Raw genomic sequence first — 18,618 nt, 5'->3', positions numbered from 1 at the left:
TGGAGAGAGCCCTCATCTGTGCCTTGCTCAGGTGTGCCTCAACAGTGCCCTGGAGGTGAACAGGCACCTCTCCAGCTACCAGTGCATACTTCATACTTCATACTGCGTACAGTGGTGCATGCTGGCCTTGACTGGCAATCCTTCGGTTCCCAAGCCCAGTCCCTACAGACAGAGCAACTGTGGATCAACCAAATTATATCCAAAGACAAATAAATGCACATCAAACACTCTACATCTATGACAAAACTAAGATTAAACTTAAATTAACTTGAGCATTGTGAGGGTCCAGAATCTTATGTACCAACAAACAGACTTATAGACCAAAGCTGAGACTAGTCAAGACAGACAAGAAGAGCAACACTTCTGGCAACACTGCAGCCTTCATGAAGATTACCATAATGAAACTCAAATACCTATTAATATTATAAGAGCAAAAACATCAACAAAGTCTCCATATTCAACTGAAGAAAAATTGTCATTGTCATGGAAGCAAGACATATACCAGAGCTGCCTTAACAGTATATAATTTCATATGAAGTATGTATGATTGTCATGTATTATGGTATTCTATTTAAGTGCGTCATCCTTTTTAAATTTCAAATGGTACTTACAGGGCTCGTGCAGTTTATTTCGATTATGCCAATAAGGAAAATTTGTATTACTATAATCATAATAAAACATACACCAATCCACTATATAAAGCAAATAGTTGTAAGACCCACTGCTGCAGGAAATATTTCCTATTAACCTAATATCACTTTAGGTGCAAACCAGACTGCTCATGCTGTACCTCTGTCTAAAACCCTTTGTGATGGATGCAGCTTTGGTATCCAAGCAACAATCCCTATTGCAGCCTTTTGTACTGGATTACAATCACTGATTTGTGCACACTTTGAGCCTATGACATGTATAGCAACCTGTGTGTATTGTATATATAATTAAGAAACGACAGGCACGCAGGACATAATCATCCAGATAATTAGTTTTTTCTCTACAGAAAGCAGCAAATTCATTTATAAAGGCGTTACCTGATAAAGAAAATCACTTAAGCAATAGCTGGTCAAACTTTATTGGATTCCATGGAAATTGGAGATTTTCTTATCACCTTTCCCAGATATGACACCAGGTGGGGAATTAGCATTTTAGCTTCATCTCAAACACACACACATGAAACAATCTGTTATTTTTTTAAATATCCAACAGATGGCAGAAGTGAGCTTATTCAGAATATTTGCAATCATGACAGTATGCTGCTGTTGTGGTTTGTGACTCGTGAGGGTAGTGTATTTAAATAATGTGATACGCACAAAATCTAACAGTTATTATCTCTACAGCTGGCTTCCTGTACTCACCTTCTCTTATGTCCGGAGTTTTGAGTGGCCACATTTGAATGAACATTACATTTTAAAAGGTTAAAACGTACTAAGTTTAACATTGCCTCCATTTAAGCCCACTTCTATCAAATATACCAAACTATATATATGTGATTTTATTTTGTTTTTACAAAGTTTTAGCACCGTCCATTGGCTTAAGCCAGTATGACAAATCCACTTAAATCCTCAATGCATCAGTTTGTGAACGTTTAATAGGATTCGTTTGTTCCTGCATCTGAAAGCCTTATTAACATTCGGCAGGAACACACCTCCCTACTCGTCAAACAAGCGTGAAATTTAAATGTAAGAGGTTTCCACCTGCACATTAACAAATAACACCTTTTTACAACTTCAATATCCTAAATCCAAATTACTTACATATATAGGGAATTTGCTTTGCCTGGGGGCCACTTTTGCAAAAGGACAGGAGGCCAGCAGCCAGTTAATGAACAAACATGAATAGTATTTATCAGTTAACATGAATAAACAAATAAACAACAAAAGCCAGTCCCAACAGGCCCACATAGGTCAGGTGCATGTAGAGGGCATTTCTAGAATTTGAGGACATTCAGGGCTTAGCCAGGACCTCTGGATCCTCCCATACTGTAAAACTATTTTAATTTTTTTTTTAAACCCTCATTTACATTTAAAGTATAAATAAATAACACAGTGTGAAATAATGGTATTTTCATTGTGAATGACAAAATGGTCGGCGGGACAACCACCAACCTTTTTCCACCAAATCTGGCCGTGGGCTGTAAATATCACTGCCCTAAATGAACAACTTTGCCTGATGCTCATTTTGGAAGGATTAAACATCTAAAAGGAGTTTTCTGGGATATGCTATCCCAGAGGTATCCAGAGGCAGTTGCAAGGTACTGAAGGGCCTGAAAGCCTGCAGCCTCTGCAGTGAAAGCAGCGGGTGTGGGAGAAGTTCGGAGAAGACATGAAGACTTTCGATCGGGAGGAAGCGGGGAACCATCCGAGTTGTGTACAGTAAGGATGGGACGCTGTTGACCTCAACTGAGGAGGTAAGAGGGCAGTGGAAAGAGCAATTTGTGGAACTCCTAAATCCATCTGACACAGCCTCTATGGTAGAGGCAGAGCAGGAGGATGATGGGGGATTGTCGTCAATTTCCCTGGTGGAAGTTGCTGAGGTAGTTAAACAACTCCACAGTGGCAAAGCCCCAGGGATTGATGAGATCCGCCCAGAAATGCTGCAAAGGAGCCTGCTGAGTGTGCCCAACAGGTCTACATGTGTTTTGTGGATCTGGAAACGGCGTATGACCGGGTCCCCCGGGAGACACTGTGGGAGGTGATGCGGGAGTATGGGGTGAGGGGGTCCCTTCTCAGGGCCATCCAATCTCTGTTTGATCAAAGCAAGAGCTGTGTCCAGGTTCTCTGCAGTAAGTCGGACTTGTTCCAGGTGAGGGTTGGCCTCTGCCAGGGCTAAGCTTTGTCACCAATCCTGTTTGTGGTATTTATGCACAGGATATCCAGGTGTAGTCGGGGTGGGCTGGAGATCTCATCACTGCTTTTTGCAGATGATGTGGTCCTGAAGGCATCATCGGCCTGTGACCTTCAGTACTCACTGGATCGGTTTGCAGCCGATACTGAAACGGCTGGGATGAGGATCAGCACCTCTAAATCTGAGGCTTTGGTTCTCAGTAGGAAAACGATGGAGTGCTTTCTTTATGAATTTTCCTCTTCATGGGAATGAGGCCTCACCCCAAAAGAAGGAGTTTAAATACCTCGGGGTCTTGTTTGCGAGTGAAGGGACAATGGAGCAGGTCATTGGTTGGAGACTTGGAGCAGCAGGTGCGGTATTACATTCAATTTATCGCGCTGTTGTGACAAAAATTGAGCTGAGCCAGAAGGCAAAGCTCTCGATCTACCGGTCTCGTCCATATTCTCACCTATGGTCATGAAGGCTGGGTCATGACCAAAAGACTAAGATCCAGGGTACAAGAGGCCGAAATGGGTTTCCTCAGGAAGGTGGCCGGCGTCTCCCTTAAAGATAGGGTGAGAAGCACAGTCATCCGAGAGGAGCTCGGTTTAGAGCCACTGCTTCTTTGCATTGAAAGGAGCCTGTTGAGGGGGTTCAGGCATCTGGTAAGGATGCCTCCTGGGCGCCTCCCTAAGGAGGTGTTCTAGGCACTTCCAGCTGGGAGGAGGCCTAGGGGAAGGCCCAGGACTAGGTGGAGAAATTGTATCTCCAATTTGGCCAGGGAACGTCTCGGGATACCCCAGTCGGAGCTTGTTAATGTTGCTTGGGAAAGGGAAGTTTGGGGTCCCCTGCTGGAGCTGCTGCCCCCGCTACTCGATACCGGATAAGCGGATGAAGATGGATGGATGGATCAACATCTAAAAATCTAAACAATGGAAAACAAGTCTGCAGTGAGGAAAAGTCTGATGGTATGTTCCTTTATGTTAAACATATTATATTATTTCATAATAACTATAATTATGGTGTATGATTGTGGTTTCTTCAAAGGATAGGATGAAGGGTTTCTCTGAAAAATGAGGGACTTTCTCATTTGAAATACATTCCTTTGGCCCAAAGACAAGTTTCTCAGACAAAAAGTCTCATACTGTAGCGTATTGGTAAGTGATATAGTTTGTTATATATTTAAACATGAAACCCCTTTGTCTCGGACTGATAAGAAACCCACTTCACATGTTGGACTGTATTATTAATGCACCATTGCACAGTAACTCTTTTGACAGAAAATGGTTTCCTTATATTGTTTATATGATGCAGTTACATAAAATACTTTGTCCCTGCACACTCCTGTTGAATCCAGGTGAGCTTCTCGAGTGCCACACTGCTGCTTGGGGATTAAATGGTGTTGACTACACACGTTAAAAAAAAATAGCATTTATTTTGTAGTGACATTAAAAGCTTCTGTACTTCTACAGGTTGAATTAAAATTATTTATAAAACTTTATTTTCCTATTCCTTAACTCAACAGCATTCTCTTGTGATAAACCCAAACCACAAACATGGTACATATACATTGAACAGCACACAGCGCCATCTACATCATCAAATAATACACACGCTACAGTGGAACAAAGCTTTAAAAAGGATGAGAAAAATTGTAATGAAGGATACATCACAAGACTGCAGATGTAGCTTGAGATTATAAAAACGGGAAAGAGAAAAGCAACATACAAAAAAAATGTCTGAGGAAGAGATGAAAGATAGACAAGGGAATATCTTTAATACTGTAATGTCTGTTTGACAAACACAAAAGTACATCATTAATTCTTCCCTGAATTCCAGTTGCTCTGTGTCCTTTTTCAACTGATACTTCTGGTGAAACGAGACTTAAAACTTGCTCAGACTGAGGAAGCATTAGTACTTCTATCCTCAACAGGGTCATGCAAAGGGGGTTACATTCAACAGGGGGAGTGCCAGAGAAACAATAATAAAATAGAGTTATGATAGAGAAAATAAATTCATATATTCTGTATACATTGATCCTTTTCTACTTGGCTTATACATCAGCTAAGCAAAGCAATTCATTCCTGAGCTGAAAGGCTGTTGACATATTTTCTATCAAACACAATCAGAATTATGTGTGTTTGTATGTCGGAGGAGGGAGTGGGGTAATAGTCTTAACCTTTTCTTTTAGTTATCTTTTATGTGTAGCAAAAAGGGGACACACAATGAAAGTTAATCTTGAAACAAAATCCATACAAAGAAACTGACATGACACTACATCCTTGAGTTCTATATGTGACCCAGCGGCTGGTGAGTCTGTGCAAGATTAAAAGCCTGCATCTATCTATTTACTAGATGCCTTGCAACTTCAGATGCTGGTACTTCATATTTTCACACAGAGATTTGCAAACGCCCGTACTGTCACAGTGACGTGATACAGGTATGGGGACAAGTGGACGGATGGGCAGAAAAGTCCGAAAGGAGCCAAATACTCAGGAATACCCGATCAGACGAGTGACACTTCATGCCTCTAGACTTCATCAGGTGAGTGGCTTCAAGCTTCAAGCAACAGCCGGACAACAAGGAGATCTCCTTCTCACATATAAACACAAATCGCAAGAAGGACACCTAATGGACGTACCTATTGGTGTGGTGAATGTGGTGCAGAAACAACAACGACTGTCAGTAGAATAAGGCGAGGTAGCATTGATGAGGGGAGCAGAGGGACCTGAGAGGACAAGCAGGCAACGCTGGGTTAATGCTTAGATTTGCATTTTAAGATACAAACAGAAGACAAATAGCCTTGTGAGAGCAAGGGAGGTGCATGTAACCCCCCCCCCGGCGCCTTCTGGGTTTCAGCTGGTGAACAAATCAGAACAAATACATTGTACGCTTGCGTGCGTGTTCTGCGTGCTGATGTGTGTGCTGTCAGTTGCACCGAGCAAAGAGAGTCGCTCTGCCTTAGGTTAGTGTATATGGATTCAAAAAGATTGACTGTAACTCTGCAGAGCAATGACTCCGATTATGTTGTTAAGAGCAAAAGCAAAACTCTTCATTAAAGTTTTTTGTTGTTGTCAAAGGGCAATTTCAATGTCACTATCAAAATACATATAATCCATTTACAAAGCAGAAAATAAAATGAAACATGTAACTGTTAAAATGACTTCATACAGTAGCATTTTTCTTTTTCTTTTTTTAAAATCTGTTCAAAATCAATAAGAAATGCATCCACGCATGTGAATAAACATTATCTTTTCTTTTTCACAATATTGTAACATTGTAGGTTTTGCTTTATACCAAGTCTGTTTTACAAACACTTATGGACACAAATAAAACTAGGAGAAGTCACTGACATGCATGCTCTCATGTAGAACAGAAAAAGAAAATCACAACCAATATTAACATTTCACATATAGCTATCTGAAAAAAGAAATGAGAAATGAATGGAATTAAACCATGAGAAATGTCAATGCAAGTGGGGGCAAGTTGGGAGGCAGGTTTTGTTTGGTGTTATCACAGGTTAAAAGGTCAAGGGTCAGGACTGTTGGCCACCCCACTGGCTCTCTACGGGCCGCCGAAGGAGCTCCTCTACATGCCTCGCCACATCCATGGTGTCGTCCAGGTCGAACTCTCCGTCTGCGTCCAACATAGAGTCACTCCTGCCACAGGACACAGAGTGGAGCCAAACCACACTCAGACAAGCTGGCAGCACATCACCAATATAATCCAGCAGGAGCAACAAGACACTCTTTACTCTCAGAAAATTCACACTCACACAGAGACGCTCATAATGTTCAAAGGACTTGTTGACTCACATAGGTGGGTATATGCCATAGGTGTGAGGGTGACTGACAGGTGCTGGGGAGGCGCCGTGATCCATATAGGTAGGATTTCCACTTGCTGGGTCTGGATTGGCTGTAGTAAACCTATACACACGCACACACATACGCACAAGCGAGCGCGCACACACACACACACACACACACACGCACGCACAAACACACACACAAGATAAAAGCCTATAAGTCTATGTTCAGCAGTTGCCTAAGCAACTACCCTCAGCGTGTTTTCCAGGCCTCGCTGAATCATTATGGCCATTCTCTGTACCGCAGGAGAACCAACCGTGGAGACAGGCAGAGAGTGGGGCTTGCTAACTAACAAGCCTAACTCTAATGATGAATGGAAGACAAGCTCACTCAGGAACCCTGGCCATCCCTAATTGGCCTCCTCTAACTGTAACAGCTAACTAATAGCTGATCTGAATTCAGGGTCCAATATTTAGTGATTAACTCTAAATGTTGCCACAGAGGAAAAACTGGTGGTTGGACGGCAGGGAAGAAGTAAAGGAGAGATGGGCAGGAATGGAAGAACATGAGGAAAGGCAAACAGGAAGGGTGATACTTACTCGGGCACCACTTGTTTGATTTGCGGTTTCACGTAGCCATCCACTGCTTTGGCTTTAAAACAAACAAGAACAGGGAGAGCGCTCAGTACAGTCGCTATACAGCAATCAATACATCTGTTCACTATAAAGGCTTTGAAGCTGTGATATTAAATTTTGGAACTAACAGCAGCCTGTGCAAATAGAAGGTTCCTTACAGAGTGGTGGGGTATAATATTTGGAGAAAACTTCATCCTTGGGTCTGTCGGGGTAGAGGAACAGGAGGTGATTGAGATCGCTGATGCGATCAGCCAGAGAGCGAATGGAGAAGTCTTTGGTTGTGTAGGGCATGAGGTTCCAAACCATTCTCTCACCTGGAGAAACACAGCACCCACACCACAGTATCAGCAATAACACCGATATAATCAGCATTCCTTCAGAACATTTCAATTTCAGTATTTTTACAGATACATCTAAAATACTGTTGCTAAAAACTACAACACTGGCAGAAATTTCTATATTATCAAAGTGCCATCTAACTCAAAAGCTCCAACTGGCCAAATTAAACTTGCAATAACAGATTTATTTAGTAGTGAACACAACATTGAATTGTGATAGATGTCAGGAGCCTTAACATGTATATGGCTTATTCTGAACATGGTTCATGCCGATTTTTAAAAGTTGCAAAAATCATCTCAAACTTGGGGTTGTTAACTATCACGGTCACACAGGTTGTCATTTGTCATTTTTGATTGGTTGCCAAGCTTCAAGAAGGCATGTCTTACCGAACATGAGCCCGCCTGAGGGTTTGTTTAGTTTCAGTCTATTTGTCAACCTCAATGAACTGAAACGGTGAGATCAGTGCACGATAACTGGCACGAGGACGCCAGGCCCAGCGCCAACCTCCCAGTCGGTAAAGATATTGCAGGTGAACAAGTGGATTAACCACGAAACGTGGTCAATCCCCCCCACACACACGCAGCTGCTAGTAGCCAAGGAGGACACGGAGGATTGAAAAACATGGTGGACTCTTAATTATCTTCTCTCAAATTTCTGTGGGGGAAAGTCACTGCCACAATCTACTGAACATAACCTCACGTTCATGTGACATATGACACGTACCAGACGTTCATTAATAGCAAAAAGTCACGCACTAAAGCTTTAATATTGGCAATTATGTCTTTCGGGCATGTTGTAGCTGTTCAGTAGGTGGTACATCAACAAGGCTTAGCAACAGTGATTACATCTCCTAGACCTAATATCAAAACATGTTAATGCTACTAACTGTATCATGACAGTAACACGTGCACATGTCTTACCTGCTTTGTTAGGATTTTCTGCCACCCAGGCAATTGTAATTCCTCCAATCTCAGAGTCACTAAAACGCAGGAGGAAAGTACCGTTGGGTTTGGACATGAGCATGTCCTGAGCCTGCTGCTTGTTCACAAAACCCAATATGGCTCTAAAAAAGAGAGAGATATTGAGAAAAACAAAGACATTAAAACGGTCAATCCTAGTTTATTGGCAAGAGCAAGTCCAGCTCCCAAGGGAGAATCAGGAGTGTACTGTAAACCATTGCCTGAGTTGTAAAGAGTGACAACATAGTGACAGAAAAACATTTACTTTCACAGAATGTGCAGTCCAAATTGCAAATAAATACCGTGTAGGTAGTGTTTTTTTGTTTCTGTTCTGCCACATGTTACAGCCAAAATTTAAAACCTGACTTCTGCAGTTCCCTTACCCGTCATTCCAGTGTGGTTTGAGATGCTTTTTTGTGAGTTCCATTACTCCATCAAACCACTGCCAAAATGTAAAGTTTCTCCCTGGCAAGCTTTCCTGCAAGCAAAAGGTTTGGGGAAAAACATTTTTTTTTAATGAACATAGTATATGGTTTAAAATGTTTTCACTTTCACCCATGTACAACCAACCCATGGCCTGTACTATATATATACAGTATATGTGCATATGTTCTCATGTGTGCAGCTATTGTGTGTGAGGAAACAAGAAGAGCGAGAGAAACTGTGTGTATGTGTGTAGCTTATACACCAGTCTGTGAAGCGGCTGAAACTTGATGTTCCTGTAATCTAATGAGACTGATGGTGTGTGGTTAATGTGAGTGTGTTTTATGCCATTGCCAGCTGATTTGAGCCAGAAAATGAGGCCTCCAGCTATTCACTGTGAGGACAAACAGGCCCATTAAGATGAAGACCTGGCCACCAATGAGGCGCTCTCACCCAAGGCAACTACAGAAAAGGGCTGTAGAAGCGCTGCAAATGGACCACGAAATATTTCTATGTATGAATAACCAATAGTAAATGATTCCATGGAAAACAAGCATGCGGATGAAAACCCTTACTGAAACTGGCTTGGGGGCATTTTAAAAATGCTGAGGAGAAAACCCTCCGTATGTTAGAAGTCCATACATTAAATCTGATAACAGATCATTAGTATGCATAAGTATTTATACAAGCTGCTAGAGAGGCAGAGACTGGCGCTGACCCGGTTAAACTGTGACCAAGTCATAGTCATGTTGCGGTAGTCGTCAGAGTTGTTGCTGGAGCTGCTGAAGGCCTTTTGAGCCAGGAAGACCAGGTTCTCCTCCGACAGGCCTCGGTTACTCTGCACCTCAGCCTTGTACTTCATGTTTATGGCATCGCACAGCTGAGGCCAAAGCACCTTATCTGGCACGAGGAAAGGCACCCGTCCCTGTAGACGCAGAGGATTCACATGAACTTTATCGACGCAAGCAAAGCGGTAGCAGAATGCAAAAACATAGGTGTAGATTAAATGTGCAAATGTGAGCACTAAATAAAAGCACATGCAGCTATTTCCATTTACATTGTTTCTGCAAGGATTAAGGACATTCTTTAGGAATTGCTCCAGATAGAATAAAATAAATAAATAACCAAGTTGATAGACCAAACATAGAGTATACAGAAATGCACCTACTGGTTTCTTTCTAACTATGATTTTTTTTAACATTATTTGCATGTTTACATTTATGTTCATTAATTTATTTGTATTGAACAGTTTGAGTTGTACACCCTCTGAATGTTATCCTGGGTTGGATGGGATGTTTACCAATCCAACCATGTTTATGCAGTGAATTGTCAAAGCTGTAATAACAGAAATTCTGAAATAAACTTTGTTCAAAAAGAAATTAATCTACTAGGTAACTCGATCAACTTGATCCTAAATGAAAAAAGGTCATTCATATGCATTCACATTCATGTAAAATATTGAATATTTTTATTAAATGATCAATTCAAATCAATATTTCATTATTGTTTGATCTACTAAGTTTTTTGGTTTAGTTTTTAAATGTCAGAGAATAAGAACATATGCCCATCGCAGGGTCCCTGTACCGGCAGCATCACCTTTAAGTTGCCTAAAATAGTCAAAACATATTCATTAGACAAAGCCACATATCTAAACACTGGAAAAATTTGAATCTAAAAGTTTTTGGCAGTTTTGTTTGATAAATTAACTTAAGTTCTAAATGTGAAAGGTACATTTACAACCTAAAAAAATAGTTAAAATAGTTAAAGTGTTTCCGAAACATAAAACAAATAGGCTAATTTGAAAGTTTAATTATCTCTAAATAAACTTTTAAACACACTCACACACACACAAACATTCACTCACCGGCTCTGCAAAAGCGTTGTCCCACAACACAGTTGCTGTAGCGTTATTGTCTTGGCTACCGTGAACTATCACTACTACAGGAAGTGATAACGTCTGTTGAGAGAAAGAAAGGAGTCTGTCAGCATAAGAATGCTGTAACAAATATATGCAGCACATACTGCTAAACAACAAGGCCTTCATAGTATCTTTCTGGATTAAATAGTAAATAACAGTGTTTTAAATAAACAACATAAAACCACTGAGAGGAAGATAGAGAAGGAATAGGAATAAGGAGGTTTGGTTCTACTGATGAACTGTATACCAATGTTAGGAGTGGAATAGACAGATAGCCACTCCTGCAGAAGTAAGAATGGATAGTGCCTTTGTGCATCCACCAGGCTAATATAGTCTTTTCTTCCTTGTCTATCTGCACCCTCTTACCTTGACTTGAAAGACAAGTTCATTGCCTCCGACACTAAACTGGGACTCAAACAGAATGGTGAACTTCTCTTCTGTGACAGATTCTGCTCCTCGTCTGTCCGATCGCTTGATCCTCTTCAAAGACTACATGATGGATGACATGTGCAAGAATAAACGATACTGGACACACGGTACAATTTGGCTGGCATGCACACACATCATATATACAGTAGATACATACTTAGATACAGTACATGCATGCATACTTCACTTTGAGTCTACAGGACTGACATGTGAATAATGCGTGGAGGTCTCTGATGATTTTTGTGTGATGTAGAGAGAGGCTCTGCTAGAGTTGCAGGTGGATCCTGCAAAGCCATTGCTGAGTTGCCTGTGAGTTTCTGCAGTGTACTGCAATACCCACACTGCACAGTTGCAACACTGGAAGTTGCAGTGCAGCTCAACAATGCTGCTTCTAAATAGTTTAAATGTTATTTCAGTATACTGCCAATTTATTCTAGAAATCTCACAGCTATTGGAACTACATTAAAATAAGTGAAGCTATTTCATCCAAAGTAAATATATTTATAGCTATTATAGGAAAATATGATTTCAAGCACTTACCATGTTCCTGAAGTGGGCACTGAGAGTGCCTGTAGTCTGGTGGTACTCCATCACACAGTTATTGTTGAGAATTTCTCCACTGCTGTCACTGAAGAAGAAAGACAATCAATGATCGAGTCATTTAGCCATAAAGTCGGCTGTGACGCACTTGAGTGCTGAGAATTATATTCTTCCAAGAACAAATTAAAACAAAATGATGCTCGTTTAGACGGCGGGAGCCGAGTTGCTGAGAGAACACATGCAGGGAGTAGGAATTATTTTCACACTCAAATAATTGGAAGCTTTAATCACCTCTATCTTTTCTACATAAGAGAACACCAAGCAGATATTCATGGGCTGCAGGGTGCCATACTAAGTGGTTTAGCTGAAAAACAGCAGATGATGGCTGAGCTATTGAATTGACATATAACCACTGGCTTTCTGGCTGACCTACAGTCTTGGAAGGTTTCTATTTGTCAGGAGGAATGTGAAACGAGGCTGTGAAACAGGCTAAATGTGGATTCTGCATCCACCTCATAGATTCCTCCGAGGCATTGTTCAAGTTCCAGCCATGTCTCTGTGGTAAGGTCTGGAAACACATTAGGCCAGAGTTCGTCTTGGGATCCAGTCATCCCAATAGATGCAAGTTATCGCTGCAGCGTAAAAGCATTTGCGTGTGTAACGTTATTGTAAACATCTGAATTAAAAAAATAACTAAAATAAAAATACTAACCATGTCAAAACAAGTCTGAAACTCAACTGTACTTTTTGTAATTGTTTCTGGCGTTTTTAAATTTTTTAAAACACACAGTGACATGAATGGGGGACTGGACTTACTTCCTTGTGTTCTCGTTCTTCAGCAGGGCCTTGGCTTGTTGTTCACTAATGATGGTGGCTTTGACCTGCGGAGGGTTCATGTGCACGTTCAACTTCCCGCCAACTAGGAGGCGCACTGTAGCGGCAAACTTGGTTTGGGTTTTTAGCACCTGTGGAGGCTGTTTCTCAATGATGAAGGTGCTGTGGAGACAAAAAAGGGAGTGAATAGACTGAATGGCAGGACAAAGCCCTGTTGATTAGGTTGCTTAGTTAGTTAAAGTACAATATGTCCATAAGCTGTGCTGCATATAATATTATGGCCCTATGTCCAAAAATAAATGTAAAAAAGAAGAAGAAAAAAAGTTCTCAGACCACAGCTTGCATACATTCTACCAACATTATAATGAGCATGCAACATGTCAAATTTAGTTGTTGAAAGCCATAATTGCTTGTTTGGATGCAGTCTTACAGTTTATTGTAGCTAGTCACAATATCCATGTATTTCCATACAAACTGGCTCTCAATTGTGAATTGCAAACTAAAATGAACACAGAATCTAAACAATGCGTGCAAAATACAAAAGACTGCACACATTTACAGTATACATGCTTTCCACGTGTTCATTAGACTTTAAGTACACATATAATTTGTTCGATGTGACATGCTGAATGAAATCTGTTTGTTTACTATGAAAACTCCACATGGCTCCTATCAACTGAACTGACCTGCAGATTTGAGAACATTAGCCTTTGAAAATAAGTGTTGCACACTGATGGAAGGTATTGAAGGTAATCAAAGTAATCACGGTATTTAAAACCAACAGGGTCAACAATTGAGTTCTTCTGAACTTAGTTGGTGTGAATTTTTGTCTTCTGATTTCCCCATTTACACAAACAGCAAGTGAGAAGTGAGACAACAGCAGACACAGCCTAATGATTAAGCCTGCAGGCTTAGGGGCAATTTGGAAGAAAATACATACTGTTGTTATGTGCCTTCAAACCCTCCGGTCTTTAGTTTAACTAAGTGGTAATGAGAAGACAACATTTTGCTATTTTCAGCCTAAAACCTCCTGGGGCTTCTGGGGCATATAGAGAGGATGTTCTTGAGCAAACAATGTGTTTGCACTGTGTGTGATAGCAATGCATTACTGTGTGGGTGCAGGGTTTTCTGTGGCCAATCAGAAATCATTTTGACAGTGACATGGCTTCTTAATGTGTTACGGGTCCCTGCAGGGACAATCTTCTAGAAAAGTGGAAGATAAAAAACGTCTTGTACAGAGATGCTAAAAGGCTGAAAGATCCTGGCAGATATGCCTTTGGGGCCAAAACGCATGTGCTGCAAAACAACTGAAGTTGCTTTCCTTTAATCTTTTGCACCCAACATTCTTTTTGCCTTTGCAGATCTCTTTAGGTGCATTTGACTTCTATCCTTTGCCTCTGGACACAGTTGCATTCAGCACAACCACAAGAGTCTTAATTCTCAACTGGACCTAGATAAATTCAAAAAATAAATGCAATCTAACCTAAAGGTATACGCTTCAAGATATTAATAAAATCTGTTGAATTATTGATACATTGACAACATATGGTCTGCTTTTTTCTGCAATTGCCACTTAATTTCTTTACAGTTACTAATGTAGCCTCTAAAAGTAGATTTCATTGATAGTGGCATAGTCCGGCATTCCAGTGCTGGATGAAAAATTGCCTTCACATAGACAATTGCAATTTTATCTCAATAGTAACAGTTCACTTTCTTTACACTGTATCAGAGTTGCAATGAGTTACTGCTAATTCAACTGAACGTCTCCGACTGCTGCTTAAAAACATTTAGCTGGAAAACAACGAGACTACTTTATTTATAAAACAGGAAATGCATCTACAAAACAAGAGATTTATAGCTTTTTTTGACAATGGATCAATTATCAATTTTCCAGGGAGGAATGGAACAAGAAGGAGCAACCACAGTGAGCTGTTACATGCAGAGCTGCAGGGGACAGGCTCCATGCCAGCAATACAACCAACTTTAATGTGCCCCGCTGTTGTGTTGAAAACCTTTGCGGTTGAAATTATCATTGACTAACTTCTTTATTAAAACAACACGGGTTTGTCTGGCTGCAATGTAAACAGATACACCAGTTTCCCTTCTGTTTTACTTCTGACAAAGTTGACTATTTCTGACTTACAGTTCATTTTAAAAAACTTAATCAAGAGTAGAATGTCTTCACTTACTGGAATCAGAGAATACAAACACACACATTCTCTACAGCATTGGTTCCTGAACTGCAGAGACGGAAAAAGTACTAAAATATTGTACTCAAGTAAAAGTACCAATACTTTGATGACTTATTACTCAAGTACAAGTAATAAGTAGTTCATTTAAAATGTACTTTAAGTTAAAGTGACTTAGTTAAATTTTTTTTAAACTGTAAAACAGGGCAGAGGATCTCTCCCATGTAGTGAAAATCTATATATAGGGGTCATAAATCCAAAACTATTTTGTTTTTAATTAAAGAAAAATCTATACAAATGTGTACACATATAATACTAATATAAAACATGTCACACATCACATTTCATGCTACAATCCTCTCCAAAAAAAAACAGAGCTCTCCCTATACCATTCATACTGCTGATACATTTGACTAATGTTCACAGCCCAGACTGGCAGCTAGCTTCTACACACCTAAGTAGCCTGATGAGCAAATTAGATGCATTAAGTTAGCCAGTGTCCTACACACGTTGTTCTACGGATTGCTAGGGATAGACAAAAATTAGCAATGCCACAAAACATGTTGTTTTATGCCTAGTAGGCAGCCTAGATGCACTGGACACTGTACTGCAGGGGTCTTCAACTACATTTTTCCAACGCACATTATTTTCCTAAGCAGACACTCTACGAGCCAGACTTTCAAAAAAAGAAAACAAAATTAATTTATACCCAATATGCCTATTCTTGATCCAAGTTTTCACGTTATTACTGAATTAATGCTATTTTTTTTTAACAGGTATTAATGTGAGCAAACTCCTAAAAACATGGACACTCCATTATGATAACTGGCTCTGAAACTAGGAAAAGATCTCAGACTAGGAGTCAGTTCATTGAGGAGTGATGGTTAAAGTATGTGATTACTGAAACATGGCTGTAGTATGCAGCGGCCTGATTGGTGGAAACATCTGTTGTCAGGTAAAAATGTCACTGTCTAAGAGCCTGAAGCAAAAAGTTGAAGTGGAAAAGCCCAGCTTTAATGATGAATGGATCGATAAGCAGGCTATGCATTGGTCATGTATGCCTCATTTGCAATAAAACAATGCTGTTGTAAAATAATACAACCAGCATCATCATCAAGAATGAAGAAGGCGAACATAACATTGATGAATGGACTGAGCAGACAGAGCAGACTCACAAAGGTTTTGTTGTAGACTACTTAGTTACAGTAATGAGACTACCGTGAGTTCATCTGCTACACACACATCTCGGCTCACCTGTGTGTGTAAAATACACAACTAAATTAGTAAATGTGAGTAAAGTATTTTGTTACTTTCCACCACCTGATCTGTGGTACGTGACATGACGTAGAGGCTATGGAAAAAAATGATTTAAGAGTGTGGGTGTGTGGGGTACATATCTGAAGGTTTGAGTCTGAGGTTGAAGTCTGAAGGGGTACTAGACTGTGAAACAGAACCCCTGCAGTATAAAGCATCATCACTTGCGTTAAATCATTAGGTGGATACACTGAATGCCTGCATAATTTAATTTTAGTAAAACATGTCTCTCACTCACTGTGTTGTCTACAAAAGCAACTAAAGTTGTGTAAATTGGAACTCGCTTGCATAAGGGGCCCCCAGTGAGTGCAGGAAATACTGATGCCTCAATGTACATAAAACAAGCTCCACCTGCACACATGCTGGGGCTGATATACTTGTATTGACACTATGCTGACCTATATTCATGCACTTATATCAGCTTTTTTAGTCAAGATTCAGCCTTTAAACACACACACACACACACACACACACCTGGTGACCAATGCTGAGATGATATCTGTGATAGTACTGTTGAGTTCGTTGAGGAGCTCTTCAATGGGGCCGGGGATTGGCAGCTGTTGTCTGAGGTGTTCTGCCCTCCGAATCTGCTGCCTGTTTTGCCAGATAGTTTCTGACAGCTTCTCACACCTAACAAACACACACACAAACACACACACACACACACGCACAAGTGAGAGTTTAGGCCTAAGCATAGACATGCCCAGAGGATATATGTTTACATATTTTACAGAAATATGTACTCCATACCTATAATAATTTAAATCGAAACAGGATTGTTACAACATGCTTGAGCGGATAGTTTTTTAATCCAAAAAATACAAAGAGAACACCTCCCATTCTGAAAATAAGAGTTTGTGAAAAAAAAAGAGTCTGACTGTCAAACAGTATGTGTATATGTTTATTAGGAGCTAATAAACTTTGGAAATAAACCCAGCGGTAGTCAATTGAAATCTTGTAAACCTGTAACCCTTTGCTTTGTGAGGGAGTCTAGTGGCTGGGATCTTGGTGGGAGGCGGAGGAAAACTCACCAGGACTGCAGGATGTCCAGGCCTCCCTCTGGCGGGCCCCCGTTGCCTGCCAGCTGTTGCCGTCTCTTCCACTGGATCAGCTCGTCATCCAGAATGATGGTCTGCTGCTTCCTCAACAGCTGCAGTGTTTTCTGGTGCTTCTCTGCCAGGTCCTGCACAATAACAGAAAAGAGGAGCTTTGACTTGCAATCACACAGTAGCACTTTTGCATACAGCAGGTTTTCTTTAAGTGTGCATGTTCACGTCTTACCAGTCTGTATTTCTGTAGTGTGTTGGCCTCTCTGGTCAGCCATGCCTCCACAGTGGCTCTCTTGCTGAGGAGGGCGGGCTCCCGTAGCTGTCGGTCAGCAGGGGGCAGCGTGGCCAGGCTGGTCAGCTGTGCTGTGGAGGGTTGGGGTTGTTGACATCCAAATGGGGGAGGGGCGGGGAGGAGTTAGAGAGGAAGGGAGGAAAACAGAGATGATGTAAACATATTTAACATGTGCACATACATGTACACCCTTCTCTAGCATAACACAGACCTCAACACAAATAAGTGTTGTTTTCTAAAGGATGCAACAAAAATGCAAAGGTTGCAGGTTATGGAGGCTCCAGATATTTGTTTTTCATTGCTGATCTACAGCATCCAGCATACTTCCGACAGTATGGAATGATCTTTTTTTCTTTCTTTAAAAAAGGAATATATATATATATATATATATATATATATATATATATAATTTAAAACTTGACTATTTTAAAACTATGACATACCAGATTGAAACCATTCTTCAAAACCTTTATTTAGTACTGCAACTACACAGTTTAATTGAGCCACACACCAAACCACTCAGGGTTTCAACAAGTGATTAATTTAGTTACTGTTTAAACAAAAACAATTGTCAGAAAAATACTGCAATGGTAAATAGGTTTCGTCCAACTTACAGTCCACATTTTAAATGTATATTATTTAGAATGAAAACACAATTTGAAAAACTTATACCAGCAAGTAGTTTGCTAGATTGAGTCTGTCGAACTACTGATTATCAAACAGTTGACAATCCTTTTCTGTCTCTTCGCAGTCTAATTACCAACATTTGCATTACTTTAGTCTTCTGGTCTCACCCTGGATGCGGAGGCTCTCCTGGTACTGGATGATGAAGTACTCCTGGTTGTGCTGGAGCTTGCGCAGATCATTCTCAGTGTCCTGGGTCAGCAGGCGAAGCTCCTCAAAAGCCTGGTTGATCTGTTGGTATTTCTGGGACATGCTGTCCATCATCCCGCCCACTGGAGAGCTCGACTGTCAGTTACAAAGTGTGATTAAGTGACAGGCATATAGAGAGAGAGAGAGACTGAGGAAATGGCGAGTTTTGGAACAGTAATTGGCATGGTTGCATGGCCT

The 18,618-nt window shown here is 40.6% G+C and overlaps 1 protein-coding gene across 3 annotated transcripts in view; it reads right to left on the bottom strand.

Moving 5' to 3' along the window:
* Positions 1-4,239: 4,239 nt before the first annotated feature.
* The window catches only part of stat5a (signal transducer and activator of transcription 5a), a 64,010-nt gene continuing 49,631 nt past the window's right edge, over positions 4,240-18,618 (bottom strand). For 2 of the 3 annotated variants that reach the window (XM_034894772.1, XM_034894771.1), the window contains 15 exons: positions 18,342-18,516; positions 17,488-17,618; positions 17,238-17,389; positions 16,681-16,836; positions 12,686-12,865; positions 11,870-11,957; positions 11,267-11,389; positions 10,847-10,939; positions 9,701-9,907; positions 8,943-9,037; positions 8,521-8,663; positions 7,420-7,575; positions 7,226-7,277; positions 6,636-6,746; positions 4,240-6,479 (listed from right to left, as the gene is read on the bottom strand). In XM_034894772.1, coding sequence (XP_034750663.1) covers positions 6,356-6,479; positions 6,636-6,746; positions 7,226-7,277; positions 7,420-7,575; positions 8,521-8,663; positions 8,943-9,037; positions 9,701-9,907; positions 10,847-10,939; positions 11,267-11,389; positions 11,870-11,957; positions 12,686-12,865; positions 16,681-16,836; positions 17,238-17,389; positions 17,488-17,618; positions 18,342-18,516 — 1,986 coding nt within the window. In that variant the 3' untranslated portion in view covers positions 4,240-6,355. Of the gene's footprint in view, positions 6,523-6,635; positions 6,747-7,225; positions 7,278-7,419; positions 7,576-8,520; positions 8,664-8,942; positions 9,038-9,700; positions 9,908-10,846; positions 10,940-11,266; positions 11,390-11,869; positions 11,958-12,685; positions 12,866-16,680; positions 16,837-17,237; positions 17,390-17,487; positions 17,619-18,341; positions 18,517-18,618 lie in introns of all 3 variants that reach the window. The other variant, XM_034894773.1, reaches the window with a different exon arrangement.

The sequence above is a fragment of the Etheostoma cragini genome, chromosome 15 (genome assembly GCF_013103735.1).
Source record: "Etheostoma cragini isolate CJK2018 chromosome 15, CSU_Ecrag_1.0, whole genome shotgun sequence".
Lineage (NCBI taxonomy): Eukaryota > Metazoa > Chordata > Actinopteri > Perciformes > Percidae > Etheostoma > Etheostoma cragini.
The sequence above is the reverse complement of the archived record's forward strand: the minus strand, read 5'-3'. Positions and strand labels throughout refer to the sequence as shown.